The 23,464-nt window shown below is 37.7% G+C and overlaps 3 protein-coding genes across 3 annotated transcripts; 1 reads left to right on the forward strand and 2 right to left on the reverse strand.

Annotated features, from left to right (window-relative positions):
* Positions 1-878: 878 nt before the first annotated feature.
* LOC111006020 (Shugoshin C terminus) lies at positions 879-4,219 on the reverse strand. Its single transcript, XM_022277754.2, has 13 exons — positions 4,031-4,219; positions 3,377-3,555; positions 3,262-3,299; positions 3,039-3,147; positions 2,890-2,913; positions 2,732-2,800; positions 2,580-2,615; positions 2,403-2,502; positions 2,274-2,325; positions 2,018-2,176; positions 1,766-1,921; positions 1,496-1,651; positions 879-1,383 (listed from the first exon to the last, which is right to left on the reverse strand). Exons 1-13 carry the CDS (start codon positions 4,074-4,076, stop codon positions 1,089-1,091), a joined length of 1,419 nt encoding a protein of 472 aa, XP_022133446.1. The 5' UTR covers positions 4,077-4,219; the 3' UTR covers positions 879-1,088.
* Positions 4,220-7,163: 2,944 nt separating this feature from the next.
* LOC111006021 (putative pectate lyase 12) lies at positions 7,164-12,074 on the forward strand. Its single transcript, XM_088123279.1, has 5 exons — positions 7,164-7,417; positions 7,505-7,737; positions 8,006-8,912; positions 9,521-9,726; positions 11,775-12,074. Exons 2-5 carry the CDS (start codon positions 7,589-7,591, stop codon positions 12,013-12,015), a joined length of 1,503 nt encoding a protein of 500 aa, XP_087979405.1. The 5' UTR covers positions 7,164-7,417; positions 7,505-7,588; the 3' UTR covers positions 12,016-12,074.
* A 647-nt stretch (positions 12,075-12,721) lies between these two features.
* Positions 12,722-23,307, reverse strand: KTF1 (kow domain-containing transcription factor 1). The gene is made up of 18 exons (XM_022277756.2): positions 22,950-23,307; positions 21,152-21,408; positions 20,878-21,033; positions 20,635-20,793; positions 20,454-20,537; positions 19,227-19,294; positions 18,802-19,137; positions 18,637-18,688; positions 18,397-18,552; positions 18,171-18,314; positions 17,986-18,088; positions 17,762-17,911; positions 17,592-17,646; positions 17,423-17,487; positions 17,084-17,153; positions 16,161-16,197; positions 15,998-16,055; positions 12,722-15,900 (listed from the first exon to the last, which is right to left on the reverse strand). The coding sequence occupies exons 1-18, from the start codon at positions 23,125-23,127 to the stop codon at positions 12,890-12,892; spliced, it is 5,139 nt and encodes a 1,712-aa protein (XP_022133448.2). The 5' UTR covers positions 23,128-23,307; the 3' UTR covers positions 12,722-12,889.
* Between the last annotated feature and the right edge of the window lie 157 nt (positions 23,308-23,464).

Here is a 23,464-nt window from a genome sequence, read left to right on the forward strand (position 1 = left end):
AAATTTACTCTCTTATGTATATAGTATAGTCTACGGATAACGTATAATAATCTTTAATTTGGGAGAACCACCAACACTTTCAGCAAATCATACAAATGATAATGCAGCCAGAACATTGAACTTTTGGAAGCTGGTTACGTTTTGGATTGGTTTTTCTTTCTTTTACACTTAAGGATCTAACGCGGTTTTGGATTCGAAGAAAAGGATGATACATAAAAATCCACCTTTTCTTTTGGATTTGTGTCTCCTTATCTTCTCTAGCATGTGAGGGCAGGTGAATTTTTTTGGGGTCCACACACCACATTCGCTTGGTATTTTTTTTTCTATAAATCCACTGTTTAAAAGCAGACTAAAAGACTGATGTAGTACATTCCCTTGGTACCTTTTCATTTGTCCATTGAAGGTTCAACCACACTACTTCAGAAAACCAACAAACTGGGACCCATTCATTTTCTCAAAAGAAAGTGCAGCTTGATTCAAACCTAGAGTTTGGGGATGACTGTGCCACTTGCAATTCACTCATATCAGATACTAACTATGGCCAAGCAACCAGACAGTAAAACAAAAAGAAAGGAAGAAAGAGTGGGATGTTTGGAGTTTGAATGGAAAAGAGTGACAAAGAAAGCTCTGGACCAGTCAAGCATCACATCATAATGGGAAAGGAACCACAGACCATGGCTTCCTCATTTCAGTAATGTAGTAGTATCTCTAAAGGATTTGAAGATTTTCAAGTGATGAAGTATAAACTAGATGCGTCAGTTTAATTTGCCTAGGCAAAACAATTGTTTCTAGAAAAAAAGCTTCCACCTAGTGAACTGATTTGTTGTAAGTCAGTAACTAATGGGTCATTTTAGTCTGTACGGTGTTGTGATGGTTGATTCCAGGAAATGAGCTCAATTGGATTGGTTTCAAGTATTTCTTAATGATACAAGGAAGCGCACTCGAATTCAAGCTTTCTACAGGAAGTGCACACAATCTAAAGCTATCACAGATACAGATACAAAAGTAATGGTGCAGCCTTGTCTTTGCTATCTATCACAACTCTCTCCCCTCAACAGGAAGAGAAATCTGGGTTAGCATTGAATTGATCATACCTGTCTGCGCATCTTGACATTAATTGGAATTTCCTTATAGGACTGAACTTTTTCAGCAGCTCGCCTTAACGGCCTACCAACGGAGGACCTCCGACATTCTTGAACTTCAAACTTATCAGTAGCGTTGCCATCGTCTTCTCTTCCTACTGATGATACTGCTGTTGGAGCAATTTCACACACAACCTCTTTATATAGAGATGAAGCACTGGTAGAACTGGAAACTAAGTCTTCTGTTTTAGCCACTGGTTCCTCAGTTTTGAATCTTGCAGACTGCCTTCTCAAACAAGGCCTGTTAGAAATTAAAGAAGGCTCATGTTCAATGTCTTTTGCATGCTTTCTTATCTGGAACATATGCTGAAAACATAAACCCAAATAAATCAATTAAATATGCACGAACAGACCTCTTGATTTCAACTTTCTGAACCCCTGTTTGAAGAACTGAAGTCTCTTCACATTGAGAAGCAGCGATAGAATGAGAATTTTCTATCTCAAACAAGTCCTTTGTAGCCAATGGTTCATCAGTTCTGAATCTGGCAGACTGCCTTCTTTTACAAAACCTGTAAAAAATTTAACAAAGCTCATGTTCGGTTCGTCTTTCGCGTGCTATATTATCTGGAACATATCCTGAAAACATAAATCCAAATAAAGAATTTAAATATGTATGAACAGACCTCTTGTCTTCAACCTTCTGAACTTCTGTTTGAATAACTGAAGTCTCTTTACATTGAGACGCATCGATAAAATGAGAATTTTCTATCTCAAATAAGTCCTTTGTAGCCACTGGTTCTTCAATTTTGAATCTGGAAGACTGCCTTCTATTACAAGGCCTGTTAAAAATTTAACGAAGCTCATGTTCAGTTTGTCCTTTGAACACATCCTGAAAACATAAACCCAAATAAAGCAATTGATATGCATGAACAGACCTCTTGCTTTCAGCCTTCTGAACCTCTGTTTGAACAACTGAAGTCTCTTTACATTGAGAAAAATCGGTAGAATTGAAATTTTCTATCTCAGATAACTCCTTTGTGGATGCCACTGGTTCCTCAGTTTTGAATCTTGCAGTCTGCCTCGTCACACAAGGCCTGTTAGAGTTTCGGTGACACTCACGATTAATTTATCTTTTGTACGATATATCATCAGTTAAGCACAAATAAAGCAATTAAATGTGCACAAACAGACCTCTTGTCTTCAACCTGCTGAACCTCTGTTTGAAGGACTGAAGTGCCAGAAGCTGCATTAAGAGGAGAATTGATTTTTAAAAATGACAATATGTAAATACTGAATGTAAATCGGTGTGCTGCCACTTACATTCTCGTTTGGATTGTCGTGGCCTGTTAGCTTTACAAGGCCTAGTATCCTTATTTGTATGCATAGATTCCTCTGCCTCATTACATTCAGCGGTCCCTACCTAAATGCAGAGAAAATAATTGTGTAAGTAGCACAAGAACTTTTTACTAAAGGAAAACATTAGTATTGTTTATGTACCTCCCCAGCTTGGAGTGCTGCTGATTTTTCTTTTATCTGGGATAAATGTTATAGTGCCAGTAGTTCAGAATGTAATCTTTTACAGCTATGTCAATCTAACCGATAAACACTAAATTGCAAATTTGAAATGACTACTACGAAATTAGACTAACCTCCTGATCCAGCTTTCTTGACAAAAGAATGCCATTTTTACATCCAAGCTCATGCTGAAGTGCTTTAAGCTGCAGAAAAATTAGTTTCAGTTTCAGAAATTTAAAAGGGTTCGATGTGCAAACTAAATCAAATTTCAGATAACAGAAATTTGACCTACCCTGTCCTTCCCTGAATTAAGTTCCTGAAAAATAGAAAGAAGTTCATCACTAAGCAAAGAAGGTTATTATAATGTATTTCCCAGGCCGCCATGATGAAACAATTGCTAAAATGGAAACTTAAGCCACAAAGAAGCAGGTGCAAGATTACCGCTAACATTTGACTGTTTGTTTGCGCAAGTTGCAGATTCTGTTGCTGCAATTTCTGAAAATTGGTTCTCAATTTCTCCAGCTCATTTCCACTTATCTCAATTATGCGACTTTAGAAAAAAAAATGCTAATTAAGGAAAGACTTCATCAATTAAACGGGAAAGTTCGAACATAAACAACGACTATTGCTGGTGATGGATCAATAATACAGTCACAGAGGATACTTTCTTTCTGCGATAAGTTTCATGAGCGTCATATTTTCCTGGAAAAAATTCAAAAAAATGTCAATAAGATTAGCCAATCAAACGGACTAGCTTATAGGACACCAACCAGGAGTACCTTCTGTAACTTATCAACACATTCATAGGTCATAAGCAAACTCGACTGCTGCTTCGTATCTCGTTTCTGCAGTGTAGGTTGCTCCTTCAAGTTGCTTATATCTGAAAGCCTTTTCCTCTGGGAACCTCCTACTTTGGAGCTCTTTATCATTTTCTCTCCGGTTATTTTCATATTTGGCCCTACGACCAACTTCCCCAGTCAATAAGAAAAACCTCATAGAGTTGCTAGCTAAATATCAACAAACATCTTCTAGGCTGTCCATACTAGTGAATGACTTGCTTCAATTTACTAAGAACAACTATGAGGTAAGTTCACCCAAATTCAATTATTCTTCCTAAAAGCTATAAAAACGCATGCAAATCTAACACCCTAAACCGTAAAAACAACGGGAGTTAATGGCATGCGCCCGAAACCTAGAATACTTGGTAAACCATATAAACCCCGAAATGCAATTAGGGTTCCAATTTAGCAACCTCAGTTCTTAGAAATCGAAAGATTAGACGAGAGGAAGAATAATTTAGAATGCCACAGGAAAACCAACTGGGCCAAAAACCATAGAACTGAAAGAAAAAGGAATCTGAAGAATTCGAACAAATTTTAGGGGAAGGATCAAGAAGTTAGTAGAAAGTGAAATGAATCAAAAACAAAAGGTACCTCCTACGTCACAGTTCTCCGAATCGAGCGCAATTATACCCTCCATGCTGGGGAAACTACGCCCAAACCCTAAAAATGTTTCTGCTTAAACAACAGATCTTGGGAAGACTGACAGAGTTTCTTCTGCTGGGGGAAGACTGAAGAGAGAATTGAATTCTGTGGATTGGGCGCGAAATTGGTAAAAGTGCGAGGGCAAAATTGTACAATGACATTCGGGAGCACAACGGCTGTCCGAAGCAAGTTCCGAACCTAATTTAAATCTTCGGGCGTGTACCCCAAGCCTATATCTCTGATGGGCCAATGGGTTGGTATTGGGCCGTTATGGACTATCAAGCCCAGAAGTGAGCCCACCTTACTCGTTTAATCCCATAAAGATTTACAGAACATAACATTGAAATAAATTTCGATATATAAACTTTTTTTTTTCTTGAATACCCTGCTAAATTTCGAGAATTCTTCAAAACTTGCTCGGATACTATTTGTTGGAAAAATAAAGAAATTCTAATTCATAATTATTGTATAATAAATACTATAAAATTCAAGAACAATAAAGAACGGAAGAAAACTAAAATCTAAAGAAAATTAGAATTACCTGAAACTCTTAAATAAGTTGATCATAACTCCAAAAAATTGTAATTTTTGATTTTTCTCAACTATGCAACCCGAACCAAATTTGAACAAGTAGCATGTATTGAGAACCATAACTATATATTTTTCTCATACTGCTAGTGGATTGCTTTCTACGTAACAGATCGAGAAATCATGTAATCAAGATGTCCATTGAAGAGCCCAAATATATATATATATATATATATATATATATATATATATTAGTAAACTAGCCTATATATAATTACTCTTTAATATGTTACATGCCTATGAATTAATTATGAAACTAATTCCAACAATAATCACTAAAGACGGATAAACGAAAATGAAATATAAAATAAAATTTTAAATTTTATTTTTAAAAATTTATATTGAACTTAGATTGTAATGGAATATTCTATTATTAGTATTATTATTTACTAATACTCGTAATGAGAGTGAGTATTATGTATTTAAATTATTTATTACTAACTTTAAATCGAGTTGTCAACTTGAACATAAAAAGTTGCATGTTCGAACTCCCGTCGTGTACTAAAAAAAACTTTAAATCAAGCTCCTTTCATCTCATTTCGTAAATAATAATAATAATTAAAAAAAACGCTCCTTTCATCTCATAATATATTTCACTTTTTGTCATCGGCTCTTGTGGTTGGCTAAGAATCTTCAACTTTTAAAACTTGACGCATGACAAATGGGAAGGTCATTTTCCACACTTTTTATCCCATCTTTAATTCATGGTAGGTTTCACTTGCCCCTCACCTTTTTCAAATACATGGATATTCGGCAACATAATTCTCATCATAATATGTTTAATTTCCATCAACATAGTATAAACAAAATTTCATTTTATTTGATGCATGTTGGTCGAATTGATTAAATGGTGAAATATTCTACAATTAGACCACACACAGAGATTAAAATACTATTTTGGTTCGGTATTTTTGGCTCTGGTTTATTTTATTTATTTATTATTATTTTGTTAATTTAAAAAACTTTTGGTTATAGTTTATTTTAGTCACTTACTTTCAACATTTGTTCATTTCAGTCGTCGAACTTTTATTTTTTGTCCATTTTAATCATTGTACTTTCACAACGTTATTTTCATCAATATACTTTCAATATATTTGATCCATATATGCAAAATGTTGTACCTAATAAAAAAAAATTTCATACAAATTTATTAGTACATTTAAAAAAATCTGTTATGATGAGATTATCATTGAAAAAATGAGATAAAATAAAAATGAATGGACCAAAGTTAGATATTTCGAAAGTCAATGGATCAAAATAGACAAAAGTTTAAAAGTATAAATATTAGAATAAGTCGAAGCTGAAAATACAATAACCGAAATACTATTTAAACATTATATATATATATAAATATAAATAAAGTAGCGAGGCTTCTATCGTATCTATCCAACCTCCAACAATTTATTATAGGCTAATTTAAGTCAAAATTGGCTTCATTAAGAAAACAGACGTATAGAATAGCATGTGGAGGTTGAGGTGGGTCCATACGATTTTTTCTAAAATTTGATATTTTAGCATATTCCATTTTAATTACTAATTAATACTTAATTTCAGTTTTGATTAACCCATGACAAGTGAGATTTTATTTATTAAATCATAGCTTTTTTTTTTTTTTTGCTGTATGTGTGTATAATTAAATGTAGGTATAACAAATGCATATCCAGCCCTCTACTCAATTTTGAAAAAGCAAAAATAAAATTAGGGATTTAAAGAAAAAAGTAAGTAAAAAGAATTCAAACTCCAAAAATTATTTTTAAAAATAAAGTCGGCTGAATAGAATCATATTTTAGAGAGTTTATGAAATAAAAAGAAAGTATTTATATATATACATATATATATTAAAGAAATACTTTTTTTATGGAAATAAAAACTTTCATTTATTTCACCATTATTTTAAATTTCTGATTTCCGTAAAAATGGAACATAACAAATAAAAGTCGAAAATATAGGGGTCAAATCCAAATAAATGAGATAAAAAAATAAAGGGATAAAAATAGGACCAAAACAACCGATTATGGGTGGCTCGTTGGATTAAAGGGACTATGATTAATTAAGGGTGAATGAATTCAAACCTCCTGATGACAACTTACTTAGGAATTACTGACATTTAAAAAATTCATGGACTAATATAAACAAAATTTTAAAGTACAGAGAATAAAATTGAACTAAAATAAACCTAATAACCCAAATCTAAGTTGATTATTTTTTACCAAAAGGCCAATGGCATCAATCATCGTGAAGCATAATTACATGGGGAATTAAAAATTCAACTTTCTTCTAAACCAATATTTTAAGAAACTAAACAGGCTCCATCAAACACAATTTTCAACAAAAGAAATCAAGATGAAGAAGCATATTATGATTGTGAAGAATCAAAATAAAGTATAGTTTGAAGAATGCAGAGGAACATTAAACAGACTGTCTCTCCTCAGCAGGGAATTTTTAATCCACAGACTCAAACAGAAACCAGAGAAAGAAAGAGAAGGACCTTCAACATTTGGAGAAGAAGAAGCCCACTTTCCCCCATTGTCTCTCTGGATTATACCCTTTTAGAATAATCTTTTCCATATCCCTATAATAAATTCAAGCAACAGTCTGCAAAACAAGACACTAGAGAGAGGGGGAAAAAGAGGGGAAAGGAGAGAGAATCATCTCGCTCCTCCTTCTTCATTCACCTTCCTCCAGACCAGACCAGACACAGGTGTCTGCCCTCCATCACTTCTTGGTGCTCAAAACCCTAGCAAGAAAGTAAAAATGGCATTTTCCTCCCATTGTTCCCATGTTCTCTCATTTGGGTTATAAAGTCGCATCTCATTTTCCCAACTTTTTTTGCAGATTCAATAGTTGTACTGAATGAAGAGTTGTTGTGATTGTTCATTTTGAGGAAGGTACCTGAAAAGTCTTCTTTAGCTAGCGGAAATGAGTGCTACCACTGGCGTTCTCTTCTTCTTCTTCATATGGGTTTTGAGCTCTTCTCTGCCTGCTCCTACCATGGCAACTTTCAGTTTCAATCTCACTGTCCCTCATCTTCTTCCAGATCCTGAAGCTGTTGCTTATGAAGTTCAGAGGTAACAGATTCTTCTTCACCCATCTTCACACGCTGCCATTTCACTTCCCCACTGGGTTTTCTTGGTTTTGCTGTTGGGTATTTTGTGTGTCCACCATTTTCCATTGTTTCAGGTTTCAACAAAGGAAATGCCCAAATGGGGATTCTGCACTTGAGCTCGTTTTGACATTTTGACAAACAGTTGATGTGCATTGTTTTGCTCAAGCTGCTGTCCCCTGTTTCTATGACTTCTGTAACACTAATTGGGGATTGGGGTTACCTTTTTGCAGGACAGTGAACGATTCTTTTTCCAGAAGGCAAATGCTATCCATTCATTCGAAAGGCCAAGCTAATTCATGTCAAACTGGGAACCCAATCGACGATTGCTGGCACTGCGACTCGAACTGGCAAGCCAATCGCCAACGGCTCGCCGATTGCGGCATTGGATTTGGGCGAGACGCCATGGGAGGCAAAGGAGGTCAGATCTACATAGTGACAGATTCCTCCGATTCCGACCCCGTAAACCCTCGCCCGGGGACTCTCCGCTACGCCGTAATTCAAGATGAACCTCTCTGGATAGTCTTCTCCGCCGATATGACCATTAAGCTCAAATATGAACTCATGATGAACAGTTACAAAACCCTAGACGGGCGCGGCGCCAATGTTCACATCACCGGCGGCGGCTGCATCACGCTCCAGTACATCTCGAATGTAATCATCCACAACATCAATATCCACCACTGTATCCCTACCGGCCACACCAACATCCGCGCGACCCCTACGCACGTCGGATACCGAGGAAAATCGGACGGCGACGGGATCTCCATCTTCAGCTCGCGCAACATCTGGATCGACCACTGCTCCCTCTCGTACTGTACCGACGGCCTGATCGACGCGATTATGGGATCGACCGGAATCACGATCTCGAACAATTACTTCTCGCACCACGACGAGGTGATGCTGCTAGGGCACGACGACGGCTATTCGCCGGACTCGGCGATGCAGGTGACGATTGCGTTCAATTTGTTCGGGGAGAAGCTTGTGCAGCGGATGCCGCGGTGCCGGCGGGGATACATTCACGTCGTGAACAACAATTTCAGATCGTGGGAGATGTACGCCATCGGCGGCAGCGGTGGTCCGACGATCAATAGCCAGGGGAATCGGTACATTGCTCCGGGAGATCCTAATGCGAAAGAGGTACCTCGTTCTCCTTCTCCACTCTATAATAGAGTTCGCCGGCGCGTTTTCAGGACGCGCCGCTGACGAAAATTATTGAGAGTTAGAAGGGTAATGATAAATATACTAAATGGTTCTATTAGTTTACTTAATTATCATTTTAGTCCTTTAATTCTTAGAATTTTCATTTTAATCTACCTACCTCATCAAAATAACAAATTGATGATGTGATCTTTTAAAGGACTAAGAGCATATGTGATAAATCTTAATTGTCAATTTAGTTGGACTGGATCAATTGGGTTAAAATTCTCGATTGGATCAGGTCGGGTTGTTTCTATCGCCTATCGATCTTTTCTACATTTTTTTTCCTTTAATTTAACAAATGGTAAGAGATAAGTGTGTGACATATCAGATACAAAATTAAAAAAACATGACTCATTCTTTTATAAGATTCAAGGAGTTAACTTAATTTGTTAATACATGAGGGGTTGAATTGAGAATTTTAAAAACTTGAGAACCAAATCGATAATTACTGAAAGATTAGGGACTAGAACTAAAATGAAAGGTGGTGATTTGACGGGACGGTCCTCGGGCACAGAGTCGTTAAACGGTGTCGTATGATGGCGCAGGTGACGAAGCGCGTGGACACAAGTGCGGGGGATTGGTCGGAGTGGAACTGGAGGACGGAGGGGGACGTAATGGTAAATGGAGCATTTTTTGTGCCTTCAGGGGACGGACTGAGCAATATGTACGTAAAAGCGACGAGCGTGGCGCCCAAATCCGCCGCCCTCGTCGACCAGCTCACTCTCAATGCCGGCGTCTTCGGCGGCCCCAGGTACCTTTTTTTTCACTTATGCAAAATTACCATAACACCCATCTACAACTTTTTATTTTCCCATAGCACCTATCTTTTATTAATCGCGATTTTGACAAGTAACAGAGAAATATAATATATTTTTTTTTTCTATTTTTTTAGTAGGTTGTTTTAGTATAAACATGTAGTAGTGCAGGAGAGGTGGAAATGGAACTCACAAATTCAATTTTTAGGGATATATGTTAATTACCGTTTAGCTAACAAATTTTTACTAGTGGGATACTTTTTCCATTGACGTGAAATTACCAAAACACCCTTCTACAATCTTTTATTTTTAAACAATATTTAGTTACTTATCGAGGCAAAATAAGTACATAATTGTCATCTATTTCTGACTAAGAATACTAATCTCCAATCTTACTTGAAGAAGATACTTACTGTTGGTTCTCATATTTTACTGTTCGTGTGTTGTTGACCTATAAACATCTATCTATTTCTTTCTTTTTTTCACTAGTGATTTGACGATATTGGGCTCAGAAATTGGTTTCTGTTCTTTTTTTTTCTCCTTTTAAATCAATGGAGATTTAGATTAAAGAGAAGCAGAATCTAAACTAAGCATAAAAAATGAATGTGAAAGTGAAACTCAAAATGGGGTGTGGAGTGAGAATCTAGACCAAGTCCACCTCAACTGACACCACAGCCTTAAAAACAGCTCACTTGTTTTCTTCTTTTGTCTTTGTCTTTTCTCTCTGCCTCTATTGCCTTTGTCTGTCCTGTCCACTTCTGCAATTAAAAGTGGAAAACCCATTCATTAATTACTATTCATTCTGTATTATATTATTAGACACCAAAATCATCAACCCTCCTCTCTTCTGTTCTCTGTTTGGTAATATTGGCTCAATTGAAAGGGTAGAGTTGTCCTGTGGATTTAATGGGGGAAAGAGAGGAAAAAAGTGAAAAAAAAAAGTTGCCTTTTTTAAGTTTCAAGCATGTAAAAAGGGTGAAAGGTAGAAAGGAAGCCAGTTGGGATGGGGAGGGTAAGGTAGGAAAGCAAGTGGGGTTTTTGCATTAGTTAATGCCAGTGGTGAAAGTTCCATTCTTTTGGTGGTAGTAGTTTTTTTTTCCCTAACAAAAAGTACCCTTTAAACTTTTTTATTTCTTTCAAAAATACTCCTATCCTTTTCAAAATTTCAATATTACCCTTTAAACTTTTTATAAATATTTCTAAACTATCTTTCGAGCAAACATCCATGCAAGTAGTTAACTATTTCAGACTTCCACATTAATTGTCACTTCTTCCGTATTTTACCATGCCAGCAGCTAAATATTAACGAAAGTTTGCTCTAAAACTATTTTTGAATCATTTATAAAAAGTAATTGAAACTTTTGAATTTTGAATTTGAAAGGATAAAAGATAGCTTTCAAATAAATGGCAAAATTGAAGACATTTATGTGTTATTTAGCCTAGTTTTTGGTCTGTTTCGCTTCTCACTCCTGATTTCCCCTTACCCTTTTGCTTTCCAGCTATGTCTTGTGGGTCTTCTCTCTCTATATATTATTTCCAAATAGTGGAACCTACTTATCATGTTCAATAAATTTATAATGAAACTTGTGACCTTTGCCTCTGTTCAGGTAGAAGAACACTTGTTTGAAAAATTGATGATGAATTCCTTTCTAATAATTAAACCTCTTTACCCAATTTTTATTTTTCAAAGATAGTTCTTAAGCTAAGCCAAATTTCAAATATAAACAACAAGCGTCTGAACTCATTCTCCAAAGCAAACTAAGATAATGGTTACTACCAAACATTTGCTATGGCTTTTGATTGTGGTATCAAACTGTTATGTGGTGTGGTATGTTTATTTATTTGCCCATTTTTTCTTTGAGTTGACCAATTGATTGATATGATATGTCTAAATTCTGTCTTCTAACTCAAAATTAGTGTCAAATCATACAAGTAGGAATTTAAATGATGAGTTGATGTTTTAGCTTGGTGGATGCTGAGCATGGCTTTGGGTTTGATATTTTTGAAGGTTAACTTGAGCTTCGTTTCATTTTGAGTTGTGTAGGGAGAGTGGACAGAGCAGTTCATATCCCGGAGACGAAAGCTCCTCCAGTTCGAGGGCGAGTGGCAGCGATGGCGGTGGGGACTACTTCGGGATGATATTTGGCGGGGGCAACGTGAACAGTGCTCCATCGCCACCATCTCTTTCAGTTCACATCATGGTTCTAATTCTGGTTACTATTTTGGCTCTGTATACTAACTCCAACTATGATGCTTTATTATCATTCACAACATTGTTATTGTAGGAATTGGAGAATTAAAAAAAAGGATATATCAAAAAGAAGAAAAAAAATTGATATTTTAACTTTCTCAGCATTCGTAATATAATGTATAAAAAAAAATCTCTTTTTATGTTCTTAAAAGATCTGTTAACATCAAGTTTATTTATGATCTAAATTATTAACATCCATTGTCCTAAATATACCAATAAAATAATGTTTTGATAATACATACGATCTGTATTTACGTATTCTATCCGTATGTTTGTATTTCTTGTTTCTAATTTATTCTTTTTTAATAGAGAAATAAAAAATTGGATAAAGATACCAAATAGACCTCTATAGACCATATTTTTATCATTATGAGGGTGCTGAATTTTGCATGTGGCAGTAAAATATGAACATGGGATGTGTGTAAGTCGGTGGAAACCTTTGACAAAATGGAATCTTTTGAAAATAATTCTCAAAATCTTCCACTTTCACCGAAGCAGGCCTTGTCTGCAACTGCAACATAGCACATGGATTACAAATTCTCTCCCTCTCTTTCATAAGGAGAGGGGAGAGGGAAAAGATCTGCTACATTCATTCTACTGCACAATTCCTTCTTTAACAAATACCAAAAACCAAAGCCAAGTTTCTTCCAAGAAACTGACTGAATCAGACAACCAATGCACGAAAAGTTAAGATATTAGATCCTACAACTTCCCTAGTTAATCAAACATGCTCAAAGATATGAAACTACACAGAATGATAGCTTAGTTTACGAATATTTCGAGTATTATAAAGATATTAACAAGGACTAGGAGTACCAGATCCATTAATGGCCTTAGAAAACAGTCTTAAGAGTGTACTTCCTTTTGGTTTGTCCACAAAACGTAGATTTAGAGATTATTGTCATCCATTACTGACCCCAATCGGATGACGACTTTCCCCCGTCTGCAGAGCTGGATTTTCCCCAAGCTCCAGAACTTGATGCAGGCTTCCCCCAACCTCCTCCTCCTCCTTGGGTGGCACCTGCATTGGCTTCTTGGCTCGGGTTGCTGTTTTGGCCAGTGTCGGTTTCGTTGTGCGTGGTTGATTGCTTCCAGGTGGAAGATTGGCCCTCGCCAGAAGTCTCTGAAGATTTCCAGTTGTTGCCATGAGAAGCAGGCTTCTGCCAACCTCCATCTTTAGCACCTGCATTGTCATCCTTCTTTGTTGTTTGATCTTCAGATCCTCCATTCCAACCTGATGCTGACTTGCCCCAACCTCCACCAGCTTGAGCATCTGTCTTTGCTGCTGCTTGCCCCCAGCTGCTCTTCTGACTGCCGCTCTCTTCGATATCCTTGCCTGCACTTGATTTATTCCAGCCAGAAGCGCCAGATGATTTCCAAGTATTTTGTTCATTTCCACTTGGTTCCTTCCAACCCGATCCCTGACCACCGGATTGGTCACCGCCTTCATTGTTCGTCTTCCAACTCTGCTGCTGGTTCTTCTCATCACCTCCTCGGCTCCAAGATCCTGCACCACCACTGCTGCTCCACCCTCCAGTATTACCCGAACCGGTGCTCCAGCTTGCAGGTTTATCCTCGTTGTCATTAGAACCGCCATCTTGGTTCCTCCTTCCACGTCCTCTCCCTCCAATTCCGCCCCTTCCTGATCCAGAGCTCCCCCAGCCACCCCCACCTCCACTCCAACCTCCATTGTCACTATCTTTTGAACTTGAATCACCTTCTTGATTCCATCTTCCGCGGCCTCTACCACCTCCGAATCCACCTCTGCCACCACTACTACTCCAACCTCCATTGCCACCATCATTTGAATTTGAATCACCTTGATTCCATCTTCCACGACCTCTACCACCTCCAAATCCACCTCTGTCAGATCCAGACTTCCCCCAGCCACCGTCACTACCACCGCCACCACTACTCCAACCTCCCTTGTCACCATCATTTGAATTTGAATCACCATCTTGATTCCATCTTCCACGGCCTCTACCACCTCCAAATCCACCTCTGCCACCACCACTACTCCAGCCACCACCGCTGGTGCCACCACTACTCCAACCTCCCTTGTCACCATCATTTGAATTTGAATCACCTTCTTGATTCCATCTTCCACGGCCTCTACCACCTCCAAATCCGCCTCTGCCACCGCCGCTACTCCAACCTCCATTGTCACCATCATTTGAATTTGAATCACCATTTTGATTCCATCTTCCCCGGCCTCTGCCTCTATGTCCGCCACCACCACCACTCCACCCTCCACTGTCACCGTCATTTGAACCAGCTTCTTGGTTCCATCTTCCACGGCCTCTGCCTCCACCAAATCCTCCTCGGTCTGATCCTGATTTTTCCCAGTCACCTCCACCACCACCACTACTCCACCCTCTATTCTCCCCATCATTTGAACCACCTTCACTGTTCCATCTTCCACGGCCTCTGCCTCCAAATCCTCCTCTGTCTGATCCACCTCTATCAGATCTGCCTCTACCACCAAACCTGCCCCTTTCTCCCCTTCCTCTGAAACCACCTCTACCTCTAAAGCCTCCTCTATCACTACCATCTCCCCCCCAACTTCCATGGCCTGAGGTATCACCTGTGAATTGATTATCATTAGATTCATTTCCTGAGTTCCAGTTGCTTTTCTTGGCCCAACTAGAATCCTCATTCCCAGCATTAGAATTCTTTTTCCAATTAGAACCCCAGCTACCTGCTTGGTCACTTGAACCAGCTTCCTTGCTGGTTTGACCCCATCCAGATGCAGAATCTCCACCAGAACTTTTTCCAACATTCCAGCCACTGCCTTGATCCTTACGCTCACCATCTTTGCCACTTTCAACAGATTTCTTATTCCAAGGAGAATTGTCCTCAGAGGCTTTGGTATCATTTGAACTGTGCTGCTTATCCCAATCTCCGCCCCATTGGTCTCCTTTTGGGGCTGTCAAACTTGAGGAATCAGATTTGTCTTTCCAAATAGCTGAATTCCCACCGCCAGTATCCCCATCAGATGACTTGGATGTATTCCAACTTTTGTTTCCACCATCACGTTCTGATTCATTAGTGCCCCATTTTTTTCCACCATCAGACCCTGAACTCTGCCATTTGTTACCACTATCATTGGCTTCATTACCCTGTCCCCATCCTTTTTTCCCAATACTTTCATCCTCACTAGCAAGATTTGGTTTATTCCAACCGTCCTTTTTTCCAGCTCCATCAGTAGTGGTAGATTTATTCCAATCAGATGAGCTGTCTTGACCAGATGATCCACCCCTGACTTGATTTCCACCTCTTCCACTTTCAGAAGACCTAGTACCTCCACGGTCACTAGGCTTCCCCCAACTGCCACGATTTGATTCTTGTTTTTGGGTATTCCAGGAAGAGTTTTCGTCACTTATATTCCAAGCAGAACTACCTGCATTGCTCTTGCCAGCTGGCTTGATCTCAGAGACAGTGGTTGAAGCATTACAATCTCCCCAGCCTCCACTTGATCGATTTTTGCTGCTCCACTTATCAGCTGAGGCTTCTGCTGAATTATTTTCATCACCAAAACTAGCATTTTGACTCTTTTTCCACCCCCCGGATTCCGAATCTTTATCTCTGCTCCATGCACTGGGTTCATTCTTACCAGAAGTTCCATCACCCCAGTTGCCAGTCTGATTATCAGAAGACACACGCTTTCCCTTGTCCCACTTGTCCTCAGCTTGATCTGTAGGGCCTGCACAATCTCCACCAGGTACTACTTTTTTGTCCCAGGCACCAGAGGCATTGCCATCTGAACTAGTTTTAGCAGTAGCTTTGTCCCATGACTCGCTCTTCCCCCATCCAGGGGCTTGGTCATCATTAACAGTATCGTCAACATTTGATTTTGCAGCACCCCAGGAAGTGCTTGCATTTGGAACCGTCTTGCTAACCCAAGGAGAATCTTCAACATCTGTAATTATCATGGAAGCAACATAACTCAGCTTATCAAAAATTTCTATTCATGAATAAAGCATCAATTTCTAAAGTAAATGCCCTATTCATGGTACCTTTTTGAGCATCAAGGCTTTCAGAACCGAAAGGATTAGAACTGGACCCTGGACAATTCTGCAACCAGAAAGGGAAAGAAATAAAATGCATGGAATTCTTTTATAATATTAACATTAAACAGCACAAAGAAGAGAGAGAAGAAGATGGAATAAAAAAACTAACCGAGGTACCAGACTCTGGGAAACTGGGCCAAGGACTTCTGCAGGGAAGTACATTTGCATAAACAAACTTATGAAGGCACATAGAGAAAGTAGTGAAATTCATAATTTATAATTACAAAGGTCTCACTATGCAGTTATTGGATCTTATATAAGGTAAAACGAAAAAGTAATTTTTTAAAAGACGTGTAAACAGTTATTGGTTCCTATATGAGATAAAACTAATCAAAGAAAATTATTTATACATGCAAACAAACGACAATTTCAACGTTTCACTCACCAACCATTCCACATCTTGATGCATGCATAGTTAGAATATGTCCAAGACAATTTTTTTTGGGACTATTACATTATAAATTTCTCATGATCATATCTATCAACTACTTTCAGTGATCTATCCAGATTGAAACAAGAAGCTTATTTCTACAAGCAGCAAAAAGACACGTAAAAGCAGAGACGCAATCAATGTTCTCTTGGAGAAGAAGATAGGCGACCTAAGATTGACATAAAAATGTCGAGGAAATAAAAATTTCAAAAGAGGCGTTAATGGGACAACCTCTTTTAACGCAAAAACAAATGCAAGGAAAGTTCAATAAATGCATTTTACAAAAATACACACTTGCAGGTCCATCCATAAATAACTACTGTTGTCTTTATTTTCCTGATCGTGATTTCATATAGCTTGAAGTAGATAATGAACCGCGTCAATAAAACTTTCTATGAACTACAGTATTACATTGAAAACCAGGCAGATAATCACATTCTACAAATTTCAGACTTGATTGTCATAGGACAGCATTCCACAGTTTCTTTTCTCTTTTTCTTTTCCTTTTTCTTCTTCTTTCTAAATTTTAGATCAAGAAATGGAAAACACACACACAAGCAAAAAAAATTGGATATCCATGTAAATTGGTAGCAGAAACATACCTTTCTGAAGAAGGTCCAGCAGAATTCCAGCCATCACCACCTGTGGATGACCCCGTGCCACCCATCCAATCTTAAAAAAAAGAACAAGCGTGTCAAACTAGTAATCATTTCCCAGAGAGAGAGAGAGAGAGAACTTGCAACGAAAAATAAAAACTTGCACATAGGAAATAAATCTGCATTTTTTGGTAAAATAAAACTGATTCTGTGCATAGGCAATAAATCTGAATTTTTAGTTTTAAAAAATACATTTGAAAGAGATTAAAAAAGCTCTCAAACATTCAAGTGCACCTATTCATGTAAGAAAGTTTCAAATTTCTAGGCTGAAACACGAATTCAAACCTTGGGAACTGCCTTCATTTCCCAGTATATCGAAAGGTTTTAGAGAACCGAATTCTGTATCCTCACTACAAAATGATATTCGTATTCTGTGAGAGAGAGATATAGACATAGCAGTACAAATTATAGTAAACTACACAAGAACACATTGAGATTTTTTAGTTAAAAATACCTGAGAGACACAGTAGAGGTCTTCCGATATACCTCAGAAAGAAAATCAGATCTGACTGTGGGAAATAAATTGAAGAAAATAAATAATAGATGAAATGTTGCCTAGCCCTCAACCTTACCAGTATTGACAGAGTATTCAACAGGGCCAAGATACAATCACAACCAACATACCTGTAAGAACCTTCTGTTGAGAATCAAGCTTCACTGTAACATCTTTTTTACGTACGGCTATAACACGGCATAGGTATCCCTTTAAAGGACCGACACGTATTCTCAAGGTTTGACCAATAGAGAACATTCCATCTTTATCATCACGGTTGTCTGCATCCAGAGAATGTCTTCAACAGAAATATATATGGGTTAAATGCCTATGCATCAGCAATATTAATACATACATTCACGACCACTGTCCTTCTCTGCCCATGGCTTTTTAGGTGATAGGGGTGACTTGGGAGAAAAGGAGAAATCCTCAAAACCAGAGAAACCTTTGTCATCATCCTAAATGGAGAAAAGAAAAAATTGTTGGACTGGGCCCAAGCTAAACAACTGATCAACAAAATAAAGGGGAAGTTCACTCGACCTTTCCACTAGGTGCATCATAAGAAATCTTGATTTTCTCGCACATGTTAGATTTGCAGCAGAAATAACCATCGTTGTCCACCTCATTCTCATCATATACAAACACCGTGTGTCTATAAACATGCTTAACAATCCCTTGCTTATCCTGTAAGTTAAAAGTGATTGCATAAGACAGCATACTTTATATGGTACATGAACAGGTAAATTGTATAAAAAAAATAACAAACCTTAAGTGATCCTTCCAACACCTTGACATTGTCTGAAACAGAGATGATCTTTCCATTGTGATCAGCAGCGGTAAATTTACCCTCTAAAGGCCCACTTTTCAACTCTTTCCGTTGCACATTCACCACAATAGACCCATCAGGGCCTTCCTTCAAAATCTAGATCAAATACAAGTAATGGAAGTAAGTAAAAGCCCCTATGGTAAAAAATAAATCAGTGTAAACTTTTAGAGATATATATACCTTGTAACTGTCATCTTTTTCCGTTCCTAATATCATCCCAAAATCTTTCCGGCTGCATGGTACAGCAACGTTTACCATTGCAAAGTAATTGAGTAACGAGTCAACAGAAATCTATTAGCTGCAAGTATTTCACGATTTTTATGAGTAGATAGACCAAGGACTCACCCAAAACAAACAAGGTCATGATCTGCAAAGCTGTTCATGGAACTAGATCCTGATGTGCCCTCTCCTTTTCCACCCCCCTTTTCAGTCCTAATGATCTTCTTTTTCCTTTTTTCACCATAAAGTTGAGAAAGCCACTCTAGATCATTAGACTCGTTGCTCTCAGGAGGCTTGAACTTTAAGAGCTCATCTTCAGATGGCATTACGCCCCAGCAGTTCAATGAATCTAAAGATATTTTTTTGAATAGATATCCATCCTTGAGCATCATCCCATCAAGAAACTCAAAAAGTTTCCCAGTTTCACGGTCACGCCTAAATTGCATGAGAGGTCGAAATTCACTACAAAAAGCAAAGAAAAAAAAATATCAATGTCAATGTACTCCAGATAGAAAAAATAATAATGAAAGCAACAAATTATTTCTTATTACTCAAGTTCACTAGAGTTGATCAATCGTGGTGCAGGATTGGTAGTTTTCTTAGCAGCAACTCCTCCACCCTATAATGAGAAGATATATTATTCCACATGGAATATGTATTCATAACATTTTTCTCTTTAAACTTAAAGGCACCAAGTACATATATATAATAGAAGAAACTTCAAACACAAAATAAGACGTATATAGCACAAACTTTGTTAATTGACTACAGATTTTACAATTCAACTTTCCATAAAAAATCTACAACCAAATTCTTTCGTGCGGAAAACCGACGTCTGAAATGAGAGAGCTTTTTCAATTGACTACTACATATATTCGTACAACTACATTGTTCATTCCAATATAATATGGTTGGTGTTGATCAAAGGCACGTCCAAGAACCAATCCCCCCCCCCCACACACCCCCCGAACAAACGCACACACTTTTCAGACCTTATTCTTTACGTGATAAATACAAACCTTACAACAAAATCAAAATCATCTATGCTTATATATCAAGTTTACTAATTTATGATATTTAATTTGACATCAAGTCTGTGCTTCCCTAGTGTTAAGTTGTTAACATAATTTTAGTGTAGCTGTTAAGATAAATTGCTCGAGGAGCAGCACCTGAAAACTACCGTTCAAAGCATCATAGAATCACTTGAAAACAAAAGGCAGAAAGGCTAACGATTCAAAATATAAGTCAAGAAAATGACAGATCCAAACTATAGCTAATAATATTCTCCAATAAACCAAAAAAATCGTCAAAAGGAATGTCCCTCAAGGTTACAAAGGGTAAGAAATCAAACCCAAAGACAAAAGGCTGAGGCAATTTATTAAAAAAAGCTTTCTGCAAATGTCCTGAATAAAGAACGGGGGATAACTTTAATAAAAAAAGATTTTAAAGAAAGTACGAACTCTCCATTTCAATGCATCTCAAGTACACAAAGCAGTTACCAACATCATAACTGCATTTCCCTATATAACAATTAAAAATAATAAAAAGAGTCCGATTTTTGGAAATAAAAAGAACCCACATTTTTGTGGTGTACTAATAGTGATAATCAAATAGGTACGAATTATCTGAAATATATAAATGGAATAGGCCAGGTAGAGTCTGTAGGGTAACCTCACAAGCTCCCAGTAATGTAGTATCATATAGCTAGTTGCAGCAAGTAGAATAATACTACACTCTTTTAAGATATAAGATTTCAAAAGGTAAACAAAATTTCATACAAATTTTGCAGCCATAGCTTGGAGATCAATCCTTGGAACAAGCTTCACAGTCGCTCTCTTGCGTGCATTGTTGACAGCAACAATCTGCAGAAATCACTAAATATTATTTTTGAAAAACAAAGGGGGAAGTAGTGCTCATAGATGCAAAAGCACAGTCTGTCTACAAGTTAGTACACTTTACCTGAGCAAGGTCTCCCTTGTATTTTCCATTTTTTACACGGGCCATTGTACCTACAGAAACTTCACTGACTCTACTTCGAACAGTAAGCAACTGAGAGATGTCATTTTCGGGAACAGAAGCTATGCGAGTAGAATATATGCCACTGATCCCTTTACATGCCTGGATCCAGAGTAACTTGTCAAATGTTGTACTGATTATTGACTAAAGAAATTATGCTAGCACTACAAGAAAATCTCGTGTTACCTCAATTAAATCATACTGCCTAGGAGCTTCTATGTAAATAAAACCTTTTACATGGTCTACATAAAATGCAGATTTTATCTGTAGCTTGGTACCAAATGAGTGCAAATCAACAAATTTCTGCATAAGACAAAAAACTGATTGCCGCTCACGTCCAACCTACAAAGAAAATTTCCAGGCAGTAAAAATCAATATATGGAGTTAGAAAAAATGGAAATGAAGACTGGATACTCAATCCTTAGCTGAAGCATTTGTTTCCATTGATTAATCTCCATACCATGCATTTAACTTTCCACAGAGAGATAGTATCCCTGGAAGACGGCTGAAGAGGGTTTCTTCCAGTAGAATTTTTGTTCTCATAATTTTCTTCTGCAAATGCACCGAGTCCAGGACCTTGATTGTAGTGCTCCTCCATAATTCTATCAAACTCCTCTTCATTCATTTCCTCTTCTTTTGGGAAGAATGGAATATTTTGATCTTTTGCAGCATCATTCTTAAATGCCGGTTCTGTATCAAACTCTTCCTCCATGAAATCTGTTTTTGTCAAATAATAGGGTTGAGTAAAAGGAAATGAAAAGGCAGAATTGAGTCTACAGTTTGGATAGAAGAAACATTGATTTTTTTTTTAACTGCGGGCATTGAGCCAACTTATACATGCCTCAATTCATCCCACAAGACAACCAAATGATTTCATAACCTTTAGCACTGAGAAATTCTAAAGATTAGATTACTTTCTTAAATAATGATTCTTAAGGTCATTCCTAATAGGATCAACTTATTCTATCACTTTAATCTTCAATAAATTTTTTAAGCCTTGGAGGTTAAAGTAACAATGAGTGAGTTACCACAATCTATGTTCTATCAATATTAAAAACATAAGTGGACTATTATATTTTGAAAAATATACAATAAATCAACGTTATTCTTCTGGCCATTACATGGGGTGGAAAGACTCCATCCCTTAATGCATTTTCATGGAGGGAAAAACCTCTTATAAACCAAAGTACGCATAAGCATTGAGGCTAACAATTTACACCTTGCCTCGAGGTGAGCCCATGGCACAAGCCAACCACTCACCCAAAAAAACCGACCATTCTCTTACAAAGACAAATGTAAAATAATGTAAGGAAATCAAACTTTCAGCATATTCATAACAGCACAAGGAAATTGCATAAAGGGAAAATATACCTAGACTTCAGAATGAAAAGCAACCTTCTCACAATCCAAAACCTTAAAAGACGATATACACCAAATTAAGAATTTATCAAAAATTAAAACCAATAGAAATGGCAACAAAATGAATACCCAGAAGAAGAAAGTTTAAAGTTTAAACGTGAAGAAGCACGATATGAAAGAACTCAACCATTGTGCTTGACTTTTAGGATCTTAATTGTCACCAAACCGACCCATCGTTTTAAGGAACAAACCGAAGCTAAAACCAGTTTTTTGAAAACCTGAACTGATTGTCTGAACAAAAGCAACAAAACTGACCACCAAACCAAATCAATACTACCGAACTGGTCATATCTCCGTATTGTCAAGAACCAAACCAAAACCTTGTGATACAAAGATACAAAACGGTGATTATAACACACGTACATGAGGAATTTGGAAGAAAAACGACCCACAAAGTTACAGCCAATGCTGACTTTGAGTTCCGAGATCAGTCCATCTATCCATTAACAAACTTAAGACATCCAAAATCAAAGTCAGAGAAAGCCGCACCAGATGCACTCTAGCGACTTAAATCGACCTCGCTAGAAGCATCATACAATTAGCGCGGGCCTCTCCACATGTTCAGAAAATATGTCAAAATTATCATCAACCTATAGAATGAGATAGGCGCACAAATTTATAATCTAACAGGCTTTTTCAACGGAGTAAAAGGGTTTAAGACGGATCTTCTAGGAGGAAAAAACGAGCCAAAACGTGACCATTTTCACCAATTACTCCCCCAAGACCGAAAAAAATGCAGAGCAAACATATTAAAAACTAGAAGCTCGAAACAGCCCTCGAAACCCCCAAAAGAGGCGAAAACAGTGATGATGAGTGAACGAGAATGAGAGATAATGTACCATCGAGAAAATCGCTATCGTCACTTTCGCCACCAACCTCCGGAGCGACGTCCTCGAAGAACTGAAGAACGCTCCGGTCCCTCCTCTTACGGGCGAGGTCGGCGCCATTGTTGTCTTCGCGTTGCTTCCGCTTTCCAGAGGATGTGTCCTTGGCAATCCCCTTGCCCTTGGACGCCATGGCTATGGCGGAGAGGGGAAGATTCGAATTTGGAGTAAGGAAATGGCAGAAACCAGAAGGAACATGCAAATTGAGAGAGAAATGGACTGCGCCCCTCAGGCGTTGAGAGTCTGAATCGTCCACTGCGAGCTCTGCTCTGATGGGTTCCCTCCCTTTTTTACGCTGCGTTTTCGCTCTTTTTTTTTTCTTTTTTCTTTTTTCTTTTTCTCCTCTTTCAGAAAAGTTGAATTTGTACCATTTTTTATATTTTTTAAATTAAACTTGCAAACACTAAACACTGACATTCCATAGGTATATATTTCTCGAAACGTTTTCAAAATTAAGTTAAATTTTTAAA

This window comes from Momordica charantia (genome assembly GCF_013281855.1).
Source record: "Momordica charantia cultivar OHB3-1 chromosome 4 unlocalized genomic scaffold, Mcharantia_2.0 BLBB01000004.1, whole genome shotgun sequence".
In the NCBI taxonomy this organism is placed as follows: Eukaryota; Viridiplantae; Streptophyta; class Magnoliopsida; order Cucurbitales; family Cucurbitaceae; genus Momordica; species Momordica charantia.

Coding starts and splice junctions, on each gene's coding strand:
- LOC111006020 (XM_022277754.2), bottom strand. CDS start 4,076: ATGGAGGGTATAATTGCGCTCGATTCGGAGAACTGTGACGTAGGAG. Junction 3,556..4,030: donor GGAGAACTGTGACGTAGGAG/GTACCTTTTGTT, acceptor AGTTGGTCGTAG/GGCCAAATATGAAAATAACC. Junction 1,652..1,765: donor CAGAAGGTTGAAGACAAGAG/GTCTGTTCATAC, acceptor AATTTTTTACAG/GTTTTGTAAAAGAAGGCAGT.
- LOC111006021 (XM_088123279.1), top strand. CDS start 7,589: ATGAGTGCTACCACTGGCGTTCTCTTCTTCTTCTTCATATGGGTTTTG. Junction 8,913..9,520: donor GAGATCCTAATGCGAAAGAG/GTACCTCGTTCT, acceptor ATGATGGCGCAG/GTGACGAAGCGCGTGGACAC. Junction 9,727..11,774: donor GGCGTCTTCGGCGGCCCCAG/GTACCTTTTTTT, acceptor TGAGTTGTGTAG/GGAGAGTGGACAGAGCAGTT.
- KTF1 (XM_022277756.2), bottom strand. CDS start 23,127: ATGGCGTCCAAGGGCAAGGGGATTGCCAAGGACACATCCTCTGGAAAG. Junction 18,089..18,170: donor ATGATGCACCTAGTGGAAAG/GTCGAGTGAACT, acceptor TTCTCCATTTAG/GATGATGACAAAGGTTTCTC. Junction 17,647..17,761: donor TCAACAGAAGGTTCTTACAG/GTATGTTGGTTG, acceptor TATTTCCCACAG/TCAGATCTGATTTTCTTTCT.